This window comes from Staurois parvus, unplaced genomic scaffold (genome assembly GCF_062004578.1).
Source record: "Staurois parvus isolate SC_StPar_1 unplaced genomic scaffold, SC_StPar_1.0 ptg000350l, whole genome shotgun sequence".
Classification (NCBI taxonomy): domain Eukaryota; kingdom Metazoa; phylum Chordata; class Amphibia; order Anura; family Ranidae; genus Staurois; species Staurois parvus.
The window spans coordinates 5,664,397-5,687,775 of record NW_028318146.1 but is presented as its reverse complement, the minus strand read 5'-3'; the positions used below and the strand labels follow the sequence as shown (position 1 = coordinate 5,687,775).

Here is a 23,379-nt window from a genome sequence, read left to right as displayed (position 1 = left end):
CCCCTACTGACCCCGGGCCCTCGGGCAGTGCCCGAATTTCCAAATGGTCAGTCCGCCCCTGTGCCAGACGGAGTGGTCCTGGCACCCCCTGTACTATCGCCTTGTTTAAAAGGGGCCCTAGATTCCAGAGGGCCCAAATGCAGCTGTACAGTTTACATACACAATTTTATTGTGGATGGGAGGAAAAGTGCTGGATTTCTAGATTGACTTGTGTTTATAGTTGAATTTATGTTTGTATTTATAGCTGCCATTTCTGTATGGGCTTTTAGTCATATTCATATATGTTAGAATGATTCATTTTCAGAATTTGTTTTGTATATTCTGATTAGTTTTGTATATTCTGAATAGTTTTGTATATTCAGATTCGTTTCGTATTTTTTGGAAGATTGGCTCTATTCGTTTTAATTTGTTTTTTCGGGAGATGCACCTCTAAGTCATCCCTGCTAGTCCAACCCACAAAGAGAAATGAAATGAGCTAAATTTTTTAAAATAATGTAAAATGTTAATGCAAAATAAAGATGAAAGAATGAATGGAATTAAATTAATTTTGGATTCATTCATCATGGTATGAATCAGAAATGGATCCACCACACCACCTCCATCCAACCCAAACACAATAAGTACGAATCATCATTTTATTTAACTTTTACACCTTACAGTATTTATTGCAATATTTTTCCATTTCATAGTGTAATCTTTATAATAATGAAAAAAGTTAATGCATAATAAAAATTAAATGGATCCAAGTAAATTTGGATCATTCGTTATGTCGTTATTTCAGATGCCTCAAACATCTAAATTAAAAAAATGAACTTTGTTGTTTCATTATAATTTATGTCCAATTCGTTAATATTGTGATTTGGAGTAAGTATGTATATCCAGCTCTCCGAATAACAAAAATTTAGCCTTGTCCAGGATTTGGTGCCCTAAACCAGCCCACATGCATTATTTTTGATAATGATTTCATTGATTTTAACCTCTTTCTGACCATGTAAGGCAGCAAAAAGTGTGCACTTTATCACCCAGCTGATGAACATATCCGTCCATGGCGAACTGATGTTGTGTGCGAAGTGTGTGTTCACTGAGTGCTCCTAGAACACTGACCAAGATGTTGTCCCCAATAGCTGTCAGTCACAACTTCTGAGAACCAGTCACAATGGTCATGTGATACTAAAGCCATACAGCCTCCTGGTAAGAGGTTAATAGACAATAAAAAAAAAATCCGTTCATTCACCTCAATACCGCCGTACGTATATTCATGACCAGGGGTGGACTGACAACTCATGGGGCCCCCGGGTAATAGGGGATTATGGGGCCCCTGTGTCCTTGCCCAAACTCAAAAAAAGCGTATGAAAATAGTATCAGGGGCATCTCATGGTGCCCCCTACTGACCCCGGGCCCTCGGGCAGTGCCCGAGTTTCCTAATGGTCAGTCCGCCCCTGTTCATGACCTTGCATTAAGGTGGTTATATCAGGATCACGATCACACCACGGGCATGCACAGTTTATAGTGTGACAGGTTTGGTATCTATTTACTTAGTGTAACATAGTCCTACGTATTTTACCTAAACATTTGGTATTATAGTGTTAACCCTTTGAGGACCATAAGATTACGGAACACCAAAAGAATCAATTTTTTGTTTTTAAAGTTCGTACACTTCAGTTGCTGTAACTAAGCCATTTCATGAAATAATTGGCAAAAAGCTAGATCCATTTGTTGATAAGAACTAATATTTTGACTCAAACCAAAAAAAAAAAAGTATTTTAAGTTCTTAATCAGATGATACAGGCAATTAAAAACATGGGACAAATATGTACCTTGGTCCTCAAAGGGTTAATTGTGTTCATTAAAATTCATTGAAGTGTATTTTTTCCAAAAAAAATTTGCGTTTGAAAAACCGTTGTGCAAATATTTTGTGACATAAAAATGCAACACCCACCATTTTATTTTATTTTCCAAAGTCTCTGCTTTAAAAAAAAAATATATATATATATATATATATATATATATATATATATATATATACACACACACACAGGCGTACCTCGGTTTCCAAACGCCTCGGTTAACATAATTTTCGGTTTACAAATGAAAATCCATTGAAAATGAATTTTTTTCGCAATACGAATTAATTAATTGGTTTTCAATGCATTTACAAATTATTTTCTAATCATGTCCCTGTACAGTATTTATGCCTTTAAAGTGCACTTTGTAAAGAGTTTTGAACAGATAAAGGACTTTTTTTTTACTTTTTTCTGACCTTCGGAACGGATTATTTGGTTTCAATGCATTCCTATGGGAAAATGCGCTCCGGTTTAAGTCATGTCATTTTTTGGTTTTTGTAATTGGTAATATGAAAAGTCCCACAGAACAAATTAAATTCCTAAACTGAGGTACGCCTGTATATATAATGTTTGGGAATTTTCCAGCAAAACAAAAAAAATGCTGATTTTTACATGTATAAGAGAAATGTCAGCACTGGCCTGGGGGGGTCAAGTGCAGGGGCGGACTGAGCATTTGGAAACTCGGGCACTGCCCGAGGGCCAGGGGTCTGTAGGGGGCCCCATGAGATGCCCCTGGTACCTTTTTCATAGGCTTTTTTGAGTTTGGGCAAGGACACAGGGGTCCCATGATCCCCTATTGCCCAGGGGCCCCATGATCCCCTATTGCCCGGGGGCCCCATGAGTTGTCAGTCCACCGCTGGTCAAGTGGTTAATACATCTAGGAATCAATTCAACTATCAGGTCTGGATGGAATTTATAAGGGCCTTTGAATGAAGTTGGTTGACTAAAAGATGGCTTCATCGAATGCTGTGATGAAAGATTTAGTGTTTCGTACGAACCTTCCAATAACAATCTAACCATGTATGACCAACTTTAGTCACTGTAATGTTAAAAAAAATAAACAGTACGAACATTTCCAAAATTTCAGCTTCTTGTAAAACCTCAGCCAGACTTTGTGCTGAACATGGATACGCTCTGCTTGAATATTTTTTTGGAAATGACAGAATGATCAGCCAGGTGACATTACGCCTTGTCGCTAGGAGACCATCAGAAATTATTGTTTACATTAACACATCTGTAATTGCCCGTCTGTCACCAGCATCAAAGCCTTGCTGTGTTAATCCTGGGTGCTGTCTGTACTTGCAGACTCAGGGATTTCCCCTCCTCTAGATAGGCAAATCAGCAGTACAGGCTTAAGCAAGCAGCTATGTGTCACTTGGAACACTTCATTCTCACTTATATCCCCATTATTAGGACTCATCAGTTATAAAGCTGAACTTCAGACAATAAAACACCATTTTATCCAGTTATGTTTTTAATAATCAACAATCAATACATTATTATTATTATACAGGATTTCTATAGTGCCAACAGTTTGTGCAGAGCTTTACAAAATGAAGGTAGATATTACGGTTACAATACAATTTAGTACAGGAGGAAACAGAGGGCCCGGCTCGTTAGAACTTACAATCTAGGAGGAAGGGTTGAGTGATAAAAAGGTAATAGCTGTGGGGGATGAGCTGATGGAGGAAATAAATGGCGGTTTATTAGGTAGAAGCAGGATAGGCTTCTTTAAAGAGAAAGGTTTTCAGGGATCGTCTAAAGGTGGATAGATTAGGAGACAGCCGGACAGATTGGGGTGGGGAGTTCCATAGGATGGGAGACGCTCAGGAGAAGTCCTGGAGGCGAGCATGGGAGGAGGTGACAAGGGAACTAGAGAGCAGAAGGTCTTGGGAGGATCAAAGAGAGCGGTTGGTCGATATTTTGAGACCAGGTTGGTGATGTAGCTGGGGGCAGAGTTGTGGATGGCTTTGTAAGTTGTTAGTATTTTTAATTTTATTTGTTGGGAGAGTGGAAGCCATTGGAGGGATTGGCAGAGAGGGGTGGAGGAGGTGGAAGTGGGTGTAGGATTCTGAATGGAAGCCAGTGGAGGGATTGGCAGAGAGGGGTGGAGGACACTGAATAGAAGCCAGTGGAGGGATTGGCAGAGAGGGGTGGAGGGGGTGGAAGTGGGTGGAGGATTCTGAATGGAAGCCATTGGAGGGATTGGCAGAGAGGGGTGGAGGAGGTGGAAGTGGGTGGAGGATTCTGAATGGAAGCCAGTGGAGGGATTGGCAGAGAGGGGTGGAGGACACTGAATGGAAAACAGCAGAGGGATTGGCAGAGAGGGGTGGAGGACACTGAATAGAAGCCAGTGGAGGGATTGGCAGAGAGGGGTGGAGGGGGTGGAAGTGGGTGGAGGATTCTGAATGGAAGCCAGTGGAGGGATTGGCAAAGAGGGGTGGAGGGGGTGGAAGTGGGTGGAGGATTCTGAATGGAAGCCAGTGGAGGGATTGGCAGAGAGGGGTGGAGGGGGTGGAAGTGGGTGGAGGATTCTGAATGCAGGCCAGTGGAGGGATTGGCAGAGAAGGGTGGAGGGGGTGGAAGTGGGTGGAGGATTCTGAATGGAGGCCAGTGGAGGGATTGGCAGAGAGGGGTGGAGGACACTGAATGGAAAACAGCGGAGGGATTGGCAGAGAGGGGTGGAGGACACTGAATGGAAGCCAGTGGAGGGATTGGCAGAGAGGGGTGAAGGACACTGAATGGAAAACAGCGGATGGATTGGCAGAGAGGTGTAGCAGACACTGAACGGTTGGTAAGGTGGCTGAGCCTGGCAGCATTCATGATGGAATGCATGTATTTTTATACAGCTGAAAGGCAATCTCCACCTTTTGCACCATTTTACACCTGTATTTAGGGTGTAACATGGTGCAAATGGGTCACCCCGCCCCCAAACCAACTCCACTGCAGCTGTGCAGGGCTACAGTGAATGACCAACAGGTCCCATCTGCCACTGCGGCAGACTGACTTGTAGTTCCCAATGGAACACAAGTGTGGTGATCATCACACTCGTAGTCCAATAATACTTCCTCCAGATCTCCATTAGAAAGTCGGTATAGACAGGGAGCTGGAGGATGGGTCTGTAGGAGTCTGGCATTGCTCCATGGTCGTTATTGCAGGGCTTTGCAGGCTGATTTGCAAAAAAAAAATCATAAATGCACATTTTTTTCCGCAAATATATGTGCATTTATTATTATTATTATTATTATTTTTTTTGTAAAAAGTGGAGTTAGTCTTTGAATAACTGAATCTGTCCTAATATCAGCCTCCTATAGTCCACTTGATAACAGAACTAAGGACGGCACTAATGTCATCAGTGCCAATCACAGGCTGGCAGCAGGTTTCTGATTAAATTGTATTGTTTGGCTGCAGAAGAGAAAGTGAGGCCACTGACCTGGCAGTGACCTAAAAACCATCCTTCAGGATCTGGCTGCGCTCCCAAGGTTTAAATGTTTATTTTTGGCTAGGAGGCGGAAAAGCACTTTTATTTACTGAATTCTCCACTCCCCTGGCAGATGGCGCTCCTTCATGCTCCAGCCGAGGCCTGCTAGGCATTAGTCTTGATGATGCCAGGGGTCCTTAGACTGCTTGAGGATGGTGGGGAAGAAGCTGCAGGAACCAGCTCAGCAGTTAGACATGTGCACGCCAGAAAATTTTGTTTTTTTTCTGATGCATTTGTTCATTGAAGAATTAAATTTTGTCATATGTTGAACCGATTCATTTTTGGAATTCGCTTAATAACTTTGGCATTCGTTTCGTAAATTTGTTGGCCCGGATGGATTAACAAAATGTTTCCATTTTAAGAAAGACTGCTATATATTGGATATTTTATCTAATTGGGTGGATTTGAATCGGAAGGATGCAACATTTGCAGACACTAGTCCAACCCACCAAGAAAAATGGCATCAGCTGATTGGACAATATTGACTGGTGTCTTGTGCATCCAAATTAAAAAATGGAATGAAATTCAGATCTATTTATTATCCAAATCTGCATTATAGAACATATTCAAAAATGTAATGAATTTCCCTATGGGCCCGAACTACATTATGTGACATCATCCGAATGAAACTAATGCATTTGTTAATTTTGAATTCATTGACATTTGTTACTATGTCCATTCGGAGATTCGTATACATCCAAATCGCCAAAAATGAAATTTGTGTCCAAAAAAAAAAATCGTAATGAAACGCACATGTCTACTATTAGTGCAGAGAAGCCTTCAGGAGTGGAGGATTGGGTAAGTAGAAGTACTTCACCAAGTCCTTCGGACCTTAATGAGCAGTTAACCTTGGATGTGCCTGGATGTTGTAGGTTATCTATCACCTTTATATACCTGGACTTCCAAAACTTGTAGCGTGAAGAAAGGTGCAGCTTAATTATTTAAGTCTTTTATACCCCCTGGCAAACAGCTGTTTCAAACTTTTTGTCCTCATCAGTGCAAGGTATGGAACACATGATGTAGGATTTGAAGGAGAACCCAACCATGATAGCTTATCCTACAAAATATATATAATATATATAGTATGCAGCTTTTATATTATATATATATATATATATATATATTTATTTATTTTTTTTATACTTCTTAGCTTTTCACAAGGAGGCTGTTTGAGGTTTGCCATTTTATGCTAGCAGCTATACCATTTGGATCCAGCGCTCATTTTATTATTATTTTTTTTGTCATGATAGCTTATCCATTTATAGTGAAGTGTGTTATAAGCAAATAGAAGACCCTTTCCTCTAAAGTAGCCTTTTTCAACCTTTTTACCCCAGAGGAACCCTTGAAATATTTTAGTTCTTGGGGAACCCATACTAAAACCAAATAATTTGACGTCAGATGGAAGAATGTCCCTTATATTGGTGGCCAGTGGAAAGAATGTCACCCTTTACAGGCAGCTAAAAAAGATCATTGGTATCATGCTGCTGGCTCTTCCAAATGGCATAGGACCTGGAATTATGGAGGCACCATCAGATGGGATGTCAGTCAGCCAAAACTCAAGGAACCGCTAGCAACCTCTGCAGAAGCCCTAGGGTTTCACTGAACCCTTGTTGAGATCAGGTGCTCTAAAGCACTGCAAGGCGAAGAATATATTTATTTTTACATCGACCTAACATGAAATAATGGTTGATCTATGAAAGCAAAAGTGTTTTTCGTTTTTTCTATGACATCCAGTTATATATAATCTTCAGATATTTTTTACCCCCCCATTTCTCTTGCTTTTCTCAGATGTGCCTTCTCAATGGACGTCTCTGCTCCCAGAACACTGGAGCAAGGACCACGTGTGTGAGTGGCTTCAGTACTGCTGTGACAACTACAAGCTGGACGCCACCTGCATCCCCTTCTCCCAGTTCAATGTGACCGGCCTCCAGCTCTGCAGTATGACCAAGGAAGACTTCACCGAGGCGGCAGGGGCCTGTGGGCATTACCTCTACAGCCTCCTGCAGGATATTCGTACACATGGTAAGCTGGACTGAAGAACCTCCAAAGACCTATGTGTTTAGGTTACCTGACAGCAAGAAAAAACATAAAAGGGGAATTCCCATGTATGTTACTCTAGGAAAAAAATATTACAACTGCCATACTGTGATATACTTTATTTTCCTGGGGCCCTTTATTACATAGAAGCCTATTTGGATTTGTAATGTTCATATTCTTTTAATATTTTGTGTCAGCTTTTTTTTTCTATAGATGGCCTAGATCAGCCTTTTTTTTTTACCTTTTTCACATGGAGGAACCCTTAAAATAACTTTCTGGTCTTAGGAAACCCCTGCTAAAAAATCTATATCTACAGCTCAGGGTACATTAGGCTGGGGGTCACTAGGAAAATACTCCTTACATTTGTGCTCATGGAAAGAATCCCACCTTACAGATAGCTAAAATGTTTGAGGGTGTCAGTGGTTAAGTCTGTATCTGAGAGGTAGAAATTGTTCATTGCCCAAGCAATCTCTGGGGGAACCCTGGTCGAGAAAAGCCTTTTTCAACCACACACTTTGGGGTGCCTTGAGGTTTCTTCACGTGTGCCTTGGCAAAATGTCCAAAAATTGCCCAAAACCTGTATACAAGCCAGCGGGTGGAACAAGCCTACCTTTTAGTCACAAAAAACCATAGGAGAATGTCGGATGTCTGCACAGCATGCTTGTTTGACCCTCCCCTGCCCCTCTCCATCAGTGCTGGTGTCACATTAGCTCAGTGATGGAGAAAAAATGAGGGAGAAGAGAAACATTGGAATACTAGTCAGTACCAGTGTGCAAATATTTATTTGCTTTGGAAGAATAAATCACCTCTAATGTTGGGTGTCCTACGTGTGTGGATGTTGCTGCATTATGTAAAACTATTAGAACTTATTTTACATTTTAGAATGGGGTGCCTCAAAACTGTCCATAATTTTAGAGGGTGCCCCAGGACTGTTTATAATTTTAGAGGGTGCCTCAGGACTGTTTATAATTTTAGAGGGTGCCTCAGGACTGTTTATAATTTTAGAGGGTGCCCCAGGACTGTTTATAATTTTAGAGGGTGCCCCAGGACTGTTTATAATTTTAGAGGGTGCCTCAGGACTGTTTATAATTTTAGAGGGTGCCTTGACATTGTCCATAAATTTAACTGAAAAAAGGTTGCTAGATGTATACTAGGAGACTCCAGACTAATCAGCCTAACATTGATAGTATGCAAGATGTTGCAGGAAATGCTAAGGAATTCAGTCTGGATTCTGGGTATGCCAATTTTTACATAGTTACATTGGTCCAGCTTGTGCCCATACTTATATTGGACTGAATGGACATGGACCTTTTTCCAACCTTATCTACCATGTAACTACAAGACTAAAGCTGGCCATAGACTAGTATATTTGTTAACAAACATTTGTAGGAAAACTCTCATGAAAATTCTCAGTAGGTTTGATGACTTGAATGTCATTTGAAAGTACTCCAGAATTGTGTTCACTCCTAATGTTCTATTTCAGGACAAATGGACTTTTCTAAAGAGAAACCACATACACAAATTTGTTCATTCGAGATAACATTTTCCATCCCGCTCAGCGACGGACTGACCATTTGGAAACTCGGGCACTGCCCGAGGGCCCGGGGTCAGTAGGGGGCCCCAAGAGATGCTCCTGGTACCTTTTTCATAGGCTTTTTTGAGTTTGAGCAAGGACCACAGGGGCCCCATGATCCCCTATTGCCCGGGGGCCCCATGAGTTGTCAGTCCGCCCCTGATCCCGCTCCTTTGAATTTTCTCATCACTGTGGTCAAAAACGAATGTCCGTTTAGTCCCTCTGATGATTAGAAAATTGAACAAATGTTCTTAAAATGAAAATTTTCAAATAGAATTCTACTAGTGAATGTCCAGCTTAAGCTGTAAGGTGATTTACCGGGCTCTAATCATTGGCCCTTACTGTTGCAGTAAAGCACAAAGTAGAGGAGGAGCGAACCATTATTTATAACAACCAAGAGGGCAAAGTTGGTTGGGAAAACAAATTTATTTCTTTACTTTTTCTCAGGAACTCCACTCCTTTCCTGTACTGAAGAATCGCCTCCTCCACACAGCATGGAATGTAAGTAACACATCTGGTTTGTTTTAAAAGGAAATCCATCGTCATATTATGCAAATTCTAGAAATTCTCTCACTGAGAAATGAGGGATTTGTATCAACAATATCACTTTTCCACATAACCAGAGCCTGAGATTTTTCTAGTCTGATGTCACATTCAATACGGGTATAGGAAAAATTTTTTGCAGGTTGTCATAGACTGGCTGTAAATAAAAAAACTCTGAACATTGTCTATAAAATCTATCATTATGAAAAGAACATGATTTTATAGCAAAGCAGTTAAGATTAGCCTGATAAACTTGTCAAAATGAGCTTACAGCACAACCTGCTGGTTGAAAAAAAATTTTTTTTGTTATATTATTTTAATTTCTAAAGATTATAAAGAACATATATATGAAAACGCTCTATTCACTATAGTCAAAGCTACGACATAGAGTTATAATTCACATATCTGAGATGGTCCTATCTGCCAAATAATTCTCTGAGAGCACAGGAGGGTTACACCCTAGCAATACAGTGGTGGCACCTCTGCACATGCAGCCTGCAGACTGAACCATAAAGAATCAGCAGGACATCTGCTTTCTGCTGAAGTCATCATGTTTCCTAACAGAACATGTGAACCCAACAGCGCCTAACTGGCTCAGAGTGCTGTCCTTCTCTTTCCCAGTGCTGCTGTGCAGGAAATGGTGGGAAGCTGATATCAAGACAGGTTCAGGAACTTATGCTAGGTGTATGTAAAATACATTTAATTACTTTTAACGAAGCACCTTAACCACTTGAGCTCCAGAGGATTTAACCCCACTTAATGACCAGGCCTCTTTTTGCTACTCGGCGCTGCACTAATTCAACTGATAATTGCGCGGTCATGCAATGCTGCACCCAAACGAAATTTACGTCCTTTTTTTCACACAAATAGAGCTTTCTTTCGGTGGCATTTGATCATCTGTGCGCTTTTTATTTTTCACGCTATAAACAAAAAAAAGGCCAAAAATTTTGAAGAAAAACAATATTTTTTTTATTTTCAGCTATAAAAAATATATAGTAAACTCAAAGTTGGTTATAAATTTAGGACAAAATGTATTCTGCTCCATGTTTTTGGTAAAAAAAATCCCAATAAGTGTATATTGATTGCTTTGTGTGGAAGTTATAGCGTCTACAAACTATGGTATAGATACTGCAATTTACGCCATTTTTCTGCTATACAGCGCTGTGCTAGTTTAATGGACAATTGCGCGGTCATGCAATATGGTACATAAATGAAATTTACATTCTTTCTTTCCCCACAAATTGAGCTTTCTTTTGGTGGTATTTGATCGCCTGTGCGGTTTTTATTTTTTGCGCTATAAAAAAAAGGCTGACAATTTTGAGGAAAAAAAAACAATATTTTGGACTTTTTGCTATAAAACATGTCCAGTAAAAAAAATGCAAAAATCAAATTTAGTCATAAATTTCTGCCAAAATGTATTCTGCAACATGTCTTTGCTAAAAAAAGAACCCAATACGTGTAAATTAATTGGTTTACGTGAAAGTTATAGCGTTTACAAATGGCGGGAAAGATACTGGGATTTTTAGGGGTTTTTTTATACCAATAATGGCAGCGATCAGCGAATTATGGCGGCGATCAGTGACCTATGGCAGCGACCAGCGACTTATGGCAGGACTGCGGTACTGCGGCGGACATTCTGTCATTGGGGGGTACTGACTTGGGGTCACTGACATCCCCAAAAACACTAATACAGTGATCAGTGCAAAAAAAAAAAACACTGACACTGTACTAATGGCACTGGGGAGGAAGGGGTTAACTTTATTTTGCAGGGAAGGGTTATAGGAGTGAGGGGAGTGTTTTACTAGGGGGCGGGGGTGTGTGCTGCACGGGACACCGCTGATCGAGAGAGAGAAACTCTTCTTTCTTGATCAGCTCGTCCTCGAGCTGTCAGGGAAGTGACAGACAGCACAGCTACTGCAGCTGTGCTGTCTGTCACTGTTTGCCGCCGATCGCCGGGAAACAGCCGGTAAGGACCGGCTGTGACCGGCGACTGACATCCGCGGCGGTGATCGGCGGGACAGACAGGGCGGCCCCCTATCTGTTTACAAAACACACGTTTTAAAACGTGGTTTTGCCTGCCTGTGACGCCCTGCTGCCGTATTTCTACAGTGGCAGGGCGGCAAGTGGTTAAAATTGTCCTTGTTCATATGTGCCTAGAAAAAATGTTTTAAAAATAAATTATAATGGTTTCAGGTTGTCTGGTTAGAACTTCAGACTGAGCCATCTGATAAGGGAGAAGTCAGTGTGATAAGTCATTCAGCTGTGTGTAAATTACAGCTAGAGCTACAGAGCTCTGTTAACGACAAATTACTAAGCAGTCTGTGGAAAAAATATTAAAAGGACCCTAAAGCTCCACATAATACAACATAATAACCAGCAGTATTTCATATTTACAGGAGAAAAAAAATATAAAAAATAAAATAAATCAAATTAAACATTTTTTTTTCACTGTCAACCATAATAAATAAAGAATGTACATACAAAAGACTATCCCTTTAATACAAAAGACTGTTTAATTTGGGACATGACATTGTGCCCCATATCTTGTCTTTTTTCTTTTTCTTTTTACTACTGGTTTTTCCAGTCTAAATGTCAGTAATTAGATTTATTTTTGGGTCAGTTTTTCGAATTTTCAGTGGGTTATTAAACAATATTATCCCTATGTTTTGTTTTTAATGAAAACATAGGGAAAATACTTTTTTTTTTTTCTTTTTCACTCCTAGATCTTGGTCCCTCTGCATTATCATTTTCTCTTTTAGGTGAAGATAAGACACACATAAAGCCAGAAGCAGTGAAAAAACACAGAACTCCCAAACACAGCCGGACAGGTAATGTAGATAAATGTGGAACACCATGTACAACCCCTGTCCGTTAACTACAGTTCTTGAACCAGCAGCTGGGCAGTTATAAAATCCAAACAATCATTTAAAAAGTCATTATATACATTTGTTAAAACTGAAGTTTAGGTATGGCAATGTTCACACAGTTACATTGATCCAGCTGTGGGATCCCTGTGAAATCTGCCTGCCTTGCTGCTTGCTGAACAAATGAGGTCACCTACTTGGGGTGGATGATGATTTCCGTTTTCTCAATGAATGCAAAGTGTTCTCTGATTAGATGGATGAGGTGTCATCATCCCTAACATCATACAATATACAGGGGCGGACTGACAACTCATGGGGCCCCCGGGCAATAGGGGATCATGGGGCCCCTGTGTCCTTGCCCAAACTCAAAAAAGCCTATGAAAAAGGTACCAGGGGCATCTCATGGGGCCCCCTACTGACCCCGGGCCCTCGGGCAGTGCCCGAGTTTCCAAATGGTCAGTCTGCCCCTGATAATATATGAAGTGTTCAAGAGAACGCTAAGGGATTAAAACTGGATTCCAGGCATGGCAATTTTTACATAGTTATATTGGCCCAGCTTGGATCAATGTAAGCATGTACATGTTGCATGTGTCATACCTTTGGAATCCCTGTGGAGGCTGGAAATCACTGCAATAGGCACCACTACTTCAGTGATCTCCACTAGCTTCTGGGTCCTGTGCTGAGAAGTTGCACTGCTGCTTACTGAGCACAGAAGGTTACCTGCTTGGCACGGGTAACATTCAGGGAACTGCATTTTTGCAATTATTTCCTGATTTGACAAGGTAGAGATTGTGACATCACTGCCCCACCTCTCCATCTCATCCAATCAGAGAACCCTTTGCATTCATTAAGAAAATGCAAGTGTTCCCTGAATGGTGCCTGTGCCAAGCAGGAAAACACCTGTGTTCAGTAAGCAGCAGTGCAGCTGTTTGGCACGGGACCCAGAAGCTTGTAGATCCCATCAGTGGTGTATTTAGGTTTTGTGCTGCCCTAGGCAACACAAGGAACGTCTGCCCCCATGGACACAAACCAACACCACCACCCCCCTTCCCCCTCCCGCGGAAGGAGCCTGACATTGACCAACAACACCCCTGCCCCCCACCTGGGAGAGCCTTCCACTAACCCCCCCCACCCCGGTGATAGAGAGAAAGACACTCATCTTCACAGCTCTGGACAACTCCGGGAATGAAAATCAGGCTCTACATATAACATCAAGCAGCACGCAGACTCTCTCGGATCCCACCTGGTTCCCATGGCATGCGTTTCCCTTCTTCCATCCCTTCTTCTGCGGGGTGGTGCTGCCCCCCTGAAAAATGCCGCCCTAGGCAAGTGACTTGTTTGCCTTGCGGTAAATACGCCCCTGGATCCCGTAACTGTATGAAAGTTTCCATACCTAAACATCAGCTTTAACAAATGTATTAACTGACTTAATAAATTATTATTTCACATTTTACAGCTGTGCCCACTGCAGTGATTTACAGCTTCCACAGGTATGACACATACATATGTTGGTCCCAGCTGGACCAAAGTCACTTCGTAAAAATTGCTATACCTGGAATACATCCCATATGGAAGAAAAGTATATTTGAAATATATATATATGTATATATATATACTGCATGTTGAAACGCGTTTTTGATATATTACAAAATATATGAAAAATATTTTTTAAAATATATATTTTTTTAAATATATTCTTCAGATTTTTTTAACATATAAAAAAGTAAATTTTACATATATTTGTAAATGCATCCCAAAAATGTAGATTTGTATTTTTAAAGACATACATTATATTTGAAATTTTTCATATATTTTGTAATAAAAACGCATTTCAACATGCAGTATATATATATATATATATATATATATATATTTATTGAAATATATTTTGGAATATATTGAATATGGCCAAAATTGTAGCATTTCAAATATATATCAATACATTTGGGAAGTATGTTTTTAAAATATATTTCAAATATATTTTTTTGCCATATGGGATGTTTAACTTTAAAAATCTCAAAATTACCCACAACCTTTATAGCTTTAAATGACCTAGAGCCTAATTTCAAGACTCCACCAAGACAATAAGAATGATAAAATAATTAGATATTCCAATAAATGGTTTCTTTACACTGAGTCTGCCCGTCACCCACACAAAGCATGCACCTGTGGCCTGGACATGGACAAAGCACAGGTTCACTTTAAAGTCTTACAATTTATATAATACACCTGACTGGAGACATCAGAACAGACATCAGAACAGGATGTAATACACCGTGACCCCTCCAGGACAGCTTTAAATGACAAGGTTGCTATTTTATACTCTGTTCGCAACTACATTTCAGCTGTTCTAATGCTGATTTAGAATATGACAGCTGGACAGCTGGAATCATGTTGGTTTGCTATGGGCAACACAATAATGTTTTATTTCCGGCTGCTCTGACGAATGAGAATGAGAAAATCTCTCTGTTTTAGGTGTACACAGTTCTCACCTGTGGGAATTCCTCCGGGACCTTCTCTTGTCACCCGAGGATAATAGTGGCATCTTGGACTGGGAGGACCAGGAGAAGGGCATCTTCCGAGTGGTGAAGTCTGAAGCTCTGGCACAGATGTGGGGTCAGAGGAAGCGCAACAACAGGATGAATTATGAAAAGCTCAGCCGGGCTATGAGGTGAGGGTCAGCTCTATGGTATGGCTTGATAGGCAAGAGGGGATTCTGTTCTTGGAGGAGGGCAAGGGGCTGATGGCTGGAGTGGAGTGAAGGAATGTACCCAGGTTAAACTTTGTTAGCAGCGCTGCTGTTAGAAACCAGGGGGCCCCATACAGCCAACCTGGCAAGGACCCCCCCCCCCCCCCGGCAAAAAAAAACAAAAAACATTTACTATGCTTCAGTTAGGAATAAACACTGGGAGTGATTGGTACTGACCACTCATTGTGTTCATTCAGGAAAGGAAAGAGATTGTAAATGTGACATATTTACCAGACCTTTCCCTCACTCTCCATCCTGAATGATCCTGTTGTGTGATTGCAGCTACCAGTGGGAAGGAAAGGAGGGAAGCTGGCAGCACTGGCAGGGTGGGGGAGCACAGATGGGGCCTTGGAAGCAGGGGGAAACATATGGCTGACAGGGAGGGCGATGGGTGCGGCTGGGGGCAATTACTGGAACCAATCCCTTGTATGGTTCTCTCTACAGCAGCTGAAAGCCAGTGGGAGGCAGAAGAAGCCAGCTTTCAGCTGCTGCAGAGAAAGCCATATAGGGGATCGGTTCTAGTAATTGCACCCCCCCCCCCCCCGCTGTGCTGATCACCCTCCCTGCCCACATTAAATTCACCCAGCTGCCTTGTTTTTTTTCCATTCTTTTTAGATCTTCATCTTTCATACAGCATACATTGGTTCCCTGGTAGCTCCCCCCTCCTCCTTCAAAGTGTGCCACTTTGTGTTGGTCTATCTCAAAAAATCCCAAAAAAATACATTATCGTTTTTGGTTGTAACATGACAAAATGTGGAAAATGTCATGGGGAATGAATAATTTTTCAAGGCACTGCAGCTTGATATTTGTAAGTATGCCAAATCTCCTTGCCCCCAAAAGCAAAATTGTTGCACTAACCCTTTAAATTAAAGAAAAAAAAATAACAAGCTCCATAGTGTAAAACTATTTTTACATTTTATTATCAACAAAGAGAGGTATTCACATTAAACAGCAGAGTATATGAACCAAACAAACTGCCCAGCGACTGCTCAGTCCAGTAGCATGATGATGATATCAGCACAGGCTCTTCCCCAACATATTTCGTCCCAGAAGACATTCTTAAGGGGCTGGTTGCCCTTGCCTGCTCAATGTCTGCGGTTTTCTTACAAGAAACCTATATGTTAAATTCTGTGGAATTTTAAAGATCATTCTATTTTCATATAACCTTTGTGTTATGGACAATTGTTTTACGGGGGATAGTCTTCTCTATTTGTCTTCTGCATATTTTTGGTTTCCCCTCTCTGAGCAGTTAGTAGTACCGTTTGCTAGGGTACGCCTGTTTTGTTGCATGGCTTTTACTACAAGTGGGCTTTTGGTGTCTGGAGGGCTACTTTTGAAGTCTATCCAAACCTAATTTTTGAACTCTATCCAAAGCTAAAAAAAACAAATAGATTTAGGTTTGTACAAAGTGTGCATGGATCAGTTAGGATTACTGCTAGGTCTTTATTGCCATGAGTGTGGCCTCTAGGGAAAGTCACCCTCACTATTTGTACTGGTGACCATTGATATTGGGACAGAAATTGTTGAGGAAATCCAAACTTTTACAGTTGTCACCGAAACTGAAGGTGAGGAGAAATCTGCTAATGGGGTTGCCTACTCTTGGAAGAACTGCCTACATTATGTTACATATTCAGTGCTCGCAAACGGTTTGAAAATGAGCCTTGCAATGCTGCCTATCAGTTGCACTGTCATGGTTGTACAAGGTGGTTTTGGGGCATTTCAGGGGCAAAAAAACTAAAAACCACCCCATTGGTGACAATCCCTAAGAAAAGATTTCTCCTACTTCCAAAGAGACTCCTCTCACTTCCTTCTGTGGGAGAGGAAGAAGGGTGAAATCGCCCCAAGGAGACACAGCCAGGGATAAAACCTGACAGATTAACAATTCCCTAATATACAACACTAAAAACAAAAGTTTTGATGGTATAAATACTTCAAATAAAGTTCTGAACTAAATTAGGCTTACAACTCCTTCCTTTGTTTTGTGGCATCATTTGCAGACCATATTCCTGGGGTTTTCATGGATGACAGAGAATTAGGAGAACAATGCACTGGCTTTTGAAAGTTGAGGGCAACATATTCAAGTTTTCAATAGTCTTTCAGGCAAACCTAGAAATCTGGAGCTAAACCCACTTAAAGAATGACTTGTATTTGAAGTGACTCATCTCTGATTGGACGAGGTGTAAAGTAGAGGTGGTGATGTCGTTTTCTCCACCTTGCAGCTTTAGAGCCCTTGGGGGAAGAATGGCTTGCATTAGAATTTCTTTTCATTAGTGATATGAAATCCATTGGAAAGCCTTAGTTATATGCAACATCAAAGTATCCTGCAGAACAATTAATTTTTATTATCTTTCATTTCATCTCAGTGCTTGTAACATAATACTCGTACCTTCAATTTGTAGTTTCCCAAGATTCATTGTCTCTATAATAACTGAACTGAACCACCCCCCATTGACTTCTCTATCACATCGAATAACGCTACCATCAAACCCGCCCCGCAGGCCAGAGTACTTGGTGTCATTCTGGACTCCAACCTATCCTTCCAGCCCCAAGTCCAGTCACTAACTAACTCGTGCAGACTCCACCTCCGCAACATCGCCAAAATCCGCACGTTCCTAACTCCAGAAACCACTAAACAGCTCATCCACTCCCTCATCATATCACGACTCGACTACTGCAACTCCCTCCTCACTGGCCTGCCTCACCGCTGGCTATCCCCGCTTCAGTCGATCCTGAATACGGCTGCCAGACTCATTCACCTTTCCAACCGCTCTGTCTCCGCCACCCCCCTCCAATTCCTCCACTGGCTTCCGATTGCGCAACAGATCAAATTCAAAATCCTAGCGCTGACGTACAAAGCTGTCCACCATACTGCCCTGAACTACATCACTGACCTAATATCCAAGTACCGCCCAGCACGCACACTCCGCTCCTCACAAGACCTCCTTCTCTCTAGTTCCCTGGTCTCCTCCTCCCATGCCCGCCTCCAGGACTTCTCCAGGGTGTCACCCATCCTCTGGAACTCCCTGCCCCAACCCATCAGATTATCACCTACTCTCCTCTCCTTGAGGCGCACCCTGAAAACCCATCTCTTCAGGGAAGCCTAACCCACCCCCTGCTAACTTGCCGACCTCCTCCACTCTTCCTACCACCCCATCCCCCACAGCTATCTCCTCCTGTGCCACCATCCCCTCCCTCCTAGATTGTAAGCTCAAAAGAGCAGGGCCCTCAATCCCCTCATGTTTTGCATTGTATTGGTATTGTTCTGTCACATGTTCTGTCCCCCTCTGTTATGTACAGCGCTGAGCGAACTATTGGCGCTTTATAAATACTGTATAATAATAATAATAATAATAATAATAACTGCTTCAGTATAGCTTGAAAGGCATCTCCCCTACAGACCGGAGAAACAGTGCTTCTGATACACCTTTATTGTATTTACAGACACTACTACAAAACAGGCATCCTGGAACGGGTGGACAGGCGGCTGGTGTACAAGTTCGGCAAGAACGCCTATGGTTGGCACTGACCTGACATGGAGTGCTCAGAACAATGGCCACTATGGCACAATGATGTAGATTCCATGAATCAAATTCATCCTATTCACAGGCAGAAGGGTGAACTTAGTCATTCCACCAGTATTATAACAACTTTCACACTTTTCAAGTTCATAAAACAGGGTAGTGATAATAATTTGTATTACTACACTTCTTTCTCTTCCCCAAGGACTCAAAGTGGTGGACAGAGCAATAAACACAGTACTGTAAAATGCATGGGCTCATGCTTTCCATAGGCTTGAATTTTGTTCAGGAACATGGAATCCGCAATGAAATAAAGTTGGGAGTGATTTTCAGAACGTGATTGTTGGAGCCAAGAGTTGGGAGATCCAGACACTTCATAAATTCAGGTGGATTCTGGGAATGGCTGGGTTTCTTTGACTATGCAGATTTCTTAGGATGGCAAGGTGGTAAAGCTCCTCTAAATGGATACATTTTAGTATTGGTTATCACAGTTTTTTTAAATTATTATTTAAGAATGCAACGTGTGTACTATATGGCTCTTTACAAGGGTAAGAAATTAAAGTTTCGTTTTCGTTCACCAGCAAAATACTGAGCAACAAAAACTCCTAGCTTAGTTCATTTATAGTTGTTTGTTACCTGTATGCCTAAGGAATACTTTAACTGCTTCAGCTTCACCCCAGAGCAGAAATAGCTGTGTTCCGGGTAGGGGGTGCACGCGTGATCATACCCACGCCGCCATTCGTGGCCGTGGTTGTCCAACAGGGGGGAGAACTGTTAGTACACAAAACAGTTCTCCTCCCCGTCAGCTCCAGCACACTGTTTTGCATGGCTGTGCATAGCACAGCCATGCAAAGCAGTGTGCTAACAGTGAAGCACAAACACAGGACACAGTTAACCTCTTGATCACCCCAGCTTTTAGCCCCTTCATGCCCAGTGCCATTAGTACAGTGTCAGTGCTTTTTATTAGCACTGATCACTGTATTCGTGTCACTGGGGATGTCAGTGACACCAAGTCAGTTCCCCCCAGTATGCAAAGAACCAAACAGAGGGCACACGGGCCTAGTGCATTACCTTCTAAAGATTAAATTTATTGATAAAAAGTAATATACTCACAAAGAAATTAAAATCAAAGGCACATCACAAGAATAACAGCATGGTCCAATCTCCCTGAAAGGTGTCTGGTAGGGGACTGTTGACGTCCAAATGGCTGATGCGTTTTGAGGCTGCGCCTCTTCCTCAGAGCCCTCAGAGTATATTATTTTTATCAATAAATTTCATCTTTAGAAGGTAATGCACTAGGCCCGTGCACCCTCTGTGTGTTTGTTTCTTTGCATGCAGTTTATTTGGATTCCCCTGGTCCGTTGAGGGCAGCAAGGCTTGCATTCCTTAAGTATTCCATGTGGGGTTACAGACATTGTGGAGTTCACCGTCCAGCGCAGGAGTCACACCATTCGTTTGCTTCTTTTTTCTAATCAGTTCCCCCCTAGTGTCAGAATGCCCGCCACAGTCCCGCAGCCCCGCTATATGTCGCTGATCACCGCCATTACTAGTAAAAATTTAAAAAGCACACAGGTGACCACCAAGAGAAAGCTCTATTCATGGGAAAAAAGAACGTAAACTTCATTTGGGTGCAGCATTGCATGACTGTGCAATTGTCAGTTAAAGTAACGCAGCGCCGTCAGGAAGGGGGTAAATCCTCTGGAGGGCAAGTGGTTAAAGAGAACCAGTCACAACTGAGAGCAATAATCTATGTAATTATTATCACAAGTGAGCAAGAATCTGTAAATTCAGTCTTAAATTATTGATACTATGCAGGCTCCCCTATGAAAGATTTATATTCAACTCTTATTTAGTTATAAAATCTCTGATAACAACACTTAATGCGCTCCTGAGGTTAGAGAGCTGCCACCCTATCATATGCCTAAACTCCATCTGATAGCACAGGCTGTCTTCCAGCTCATAAGTAACCATAACCATATCAAACACAGAACCAAATCTTTACATTCCTCTTAAAGTGTATCTAAGCCATAAAACAAAAACTGAATAGATTTCAGTTTTCCAGTCCTTAGACATGGTGGCTGAATTAGTTTTCAATTTTATATATATATTTTTTTATTTTCACCTGATAATCCTGCCTGTAACACACTTCCAGTCCCTAGGTGCCTATACTCACTACTCCAGAGAATCTATGGAGGAAGCCATGGTTGTTATCCAGGCTAAGCTTCAAGCATGTGTGTCTGTGCCCCTCTCCAATATGCGGAGGGGAGATAAGTAGTTTGGATAAGAACGATAAGGATGTTTTTGTTTTAAGTTCAACTCATAGAAAGTGACAAGAACACATTTCTGGCAGGACCGACAGGTATTTTCTGTAATTGCTAAAAATGTTCTTGGTCTTAAAAAAGGAAAGCATCTAACGATTGGAACGCTGCAAAATATTACATTTTTTATTTTGGATTTAGATATGTTTTAGGCTAATAAATGGGGCAAATATAGATCTTTTACAGATAAGGTTTTAGATTTAAGACGGAATATTTAGATTCTTGCAAATACACAATCATGACTGGACCTCTTTAAAGAATTGTGCACACAGTGCATTTCACATCTTTCAAAAATACAAAAATAAAAACCGAAGAAACATTGTACACTAGCCGTTGGAAACTAATAAGAAAAATACAAATTCTTTACAACATATATGATATAATGTATATCACTGCCATACAAGTCATTTTTTAATTTAATGTTAATAAAAGTTACCATTATATTTCAGCCTTCAGCTTGCCAACATTTTCTATTATGGTAAAAAAAAATGTATTATTTGTAAATAAGATTTTGCTTACCTCTCACCCTCCTTCACCTATAACCAGATCAATGCCTCTCAGAAATGAAAAACCTGACAATTACTTGATAATTTATTGATTGTTTGTGGGACTACAATGGACCACCATTATTATATATGTTTATTATTCTATATAAGCCTCCTATGCATATTCTATAACATATTGGATCCCTTTTCTAGATAGAGTGAATCAGAATTTACTGCCCAAAGTCACAGTATAAACAACTCAGGGTTTTATGTGTCTGATGCCAAGGTTTGGAATGCCATGTGTTAGATAAGCCTAGGTTCACACTTGTGCGGCCTGCGATTACGCAGCATTTGAATGGGCTGCTGGACCTGCGTTTCCCGTAGAATAAAGATGTATGCACCTTTCTTCAAAACGTGGCCGTGGATAAATCACACGATGCTTTTGACCCGTGCTGTGGGTTTAGATACATGGGGGTGCCATTAAGAATCAATAACAGTCCCGTGCGTCTCTTAAGAACGGCGTTATTTGACTGCAGGTGCGGGAACAACTGTGTGTGTGGGCAGGTGTGAGCCTAGGCTTACAGGGTGATGGAGTGGGACCATATTTTAATGGGGATGGTTATACCATGGTCTTTAACATGTGTATGTCTTTATACAATAAAGCAATGTAAATGGAGACATAGTCTTGGTGCATATATATACTGTATATATAATTTGTTTAAAAGAGAAAGTGTTTGTATAGTAGACATATGTCGAATAATGGTGGCCCACTGCAATATTAGAATAGGTAACTAGAACATTTTTAGTTTACATTTGTATACCAGAGATGCCTAGACCACTGCATTTCAGTCTGATGCATTCTTCCAAAACCTTCCATGTCCCAACATGGCTGTGATCAACTCCAGATGTCTAAATGGAATTAGAAGGCCATTAATGTGATATGGTATCACTGCCTCTCAGTTTGCAGAACGGTAAAAGTGCAGGCCAGGCGTTGTATGGAGTATGACATTCCTTGCAATTTTTCTAAGTTTCCTGTACTGTTTCATCTTTGGTATAAAAAAGTAAAGAACTGAAAAGAATTTTGCATGTCTAAAGGGATACTGAGGGTTGTTTTTTTCTCTTATTATTACAACATTGGAATGCTTCATGTGATTATAGTACACAGAAAAACCTACTCAACACTGGATTGGAGTATTTTAAGAACTGGCAGAGAAGGCTCTAAAGTAAAATTTAAAATATTCCTTGCAATGTATAGCGCTGATCTGAAAGAATTTGTGTTTTTCCACTCAGATTTAGTTAGAAGTATGATTTTTGTTGTTTTTTTTAAAATCACACTTACCTAGGTGGATGCAGCATCAATCTGATGCTGCATCTGTCTCCCGTCGGCTCTAAGTGTGAGAACTGAGTGATCAGACACAGCTGGTCGCACAGTTCCTCTCACCGCTCTGAGCAAAGAGTAGTGACTGTCAGTCACCGGCTCTCTGCTCTGCACTTCCAGTGCTCAATGGAGCAGTGTGAGCGGCTGGCTCAGGCTTTCAGTGGTTTGTTGAGAGTCTGAGCCACGTGCCGGTCCAGGCTCCTGGGTGCATCCCGACAATATAGTCATGATTAGGGGCGGACTGACCATTGGGGAACTCGGTCACCTCCCGAGGGCCCGGGGTCAATAGGGGTCCCCATGAGATGTCCCTGGTACCTTTCATAGGCTTTTTTGGGTGTGATTTGAGTATGGGCAAGGACACAGGGGCCCCATGATCCCCTATTGCCCGGGGGCACCGTGGGTTGTCAGTCCGCCCCTGGTCATGAACTTACCCCAGCCTGGACCAGCTCTGTGACATCAGACGACAGTGGGCTTCAGGGTGCTGTCAGCTTAAACCGAGTAACAGGCAGGGGCGGACTGACAACTCATGGGGCCCCCGGGCAATAGGGGATCATGGGGCCCCTGTGTCCTTGCCCAAACTCAAAAAAGC

At 41.5% G+C, this 23,379-nt stretch overlaps 1 protein-coding gene across 2 annotated transcripts in view; it reads left to right on the top strand.

Annotated features, from left to right (window-relative positions):
- Window positions 1–22,090, top strand: part of ELF5 (E74 like ETS transcription factor 5) — a 63,192-nt gene extending 41,102 nt beyond the window's left edge. Inside the window, exons 3-7 of one of the 2 annotated variants that reach the window (XM_089684630.1) lie at window positions 7,114–7,347; window positions 9,383–9,436; window positions 12,238–12,306; window positions 14,818–15,013; window positions 18,533–22,090. In XM_089684630.1, the coding sequence (XP_089540756.1) occupies window positions 7,114–7,347; window positions 9,383–9,436; window positions 12,238–12,306; window positions 14,818–15,013; window positions 18,533–18,617 (638 nt within the window). In that variant the 3' untranslated portion in view covers window positions 18,618–22,090. Of the gene's footprint in view, window positions 1–7,113; window positions 7,348–9,382; window positions 9,437–12,201; window positions 12,307–14,817; window positions 15,014–18,532 lie in introns of both variants that reach the window. The other variant, XM_089684629.1, reaches the window with a different exon arrangement.
- The last annotated feature ends 1,289 nt before the right edge of the window (window positions 22,091–23,379 follow it).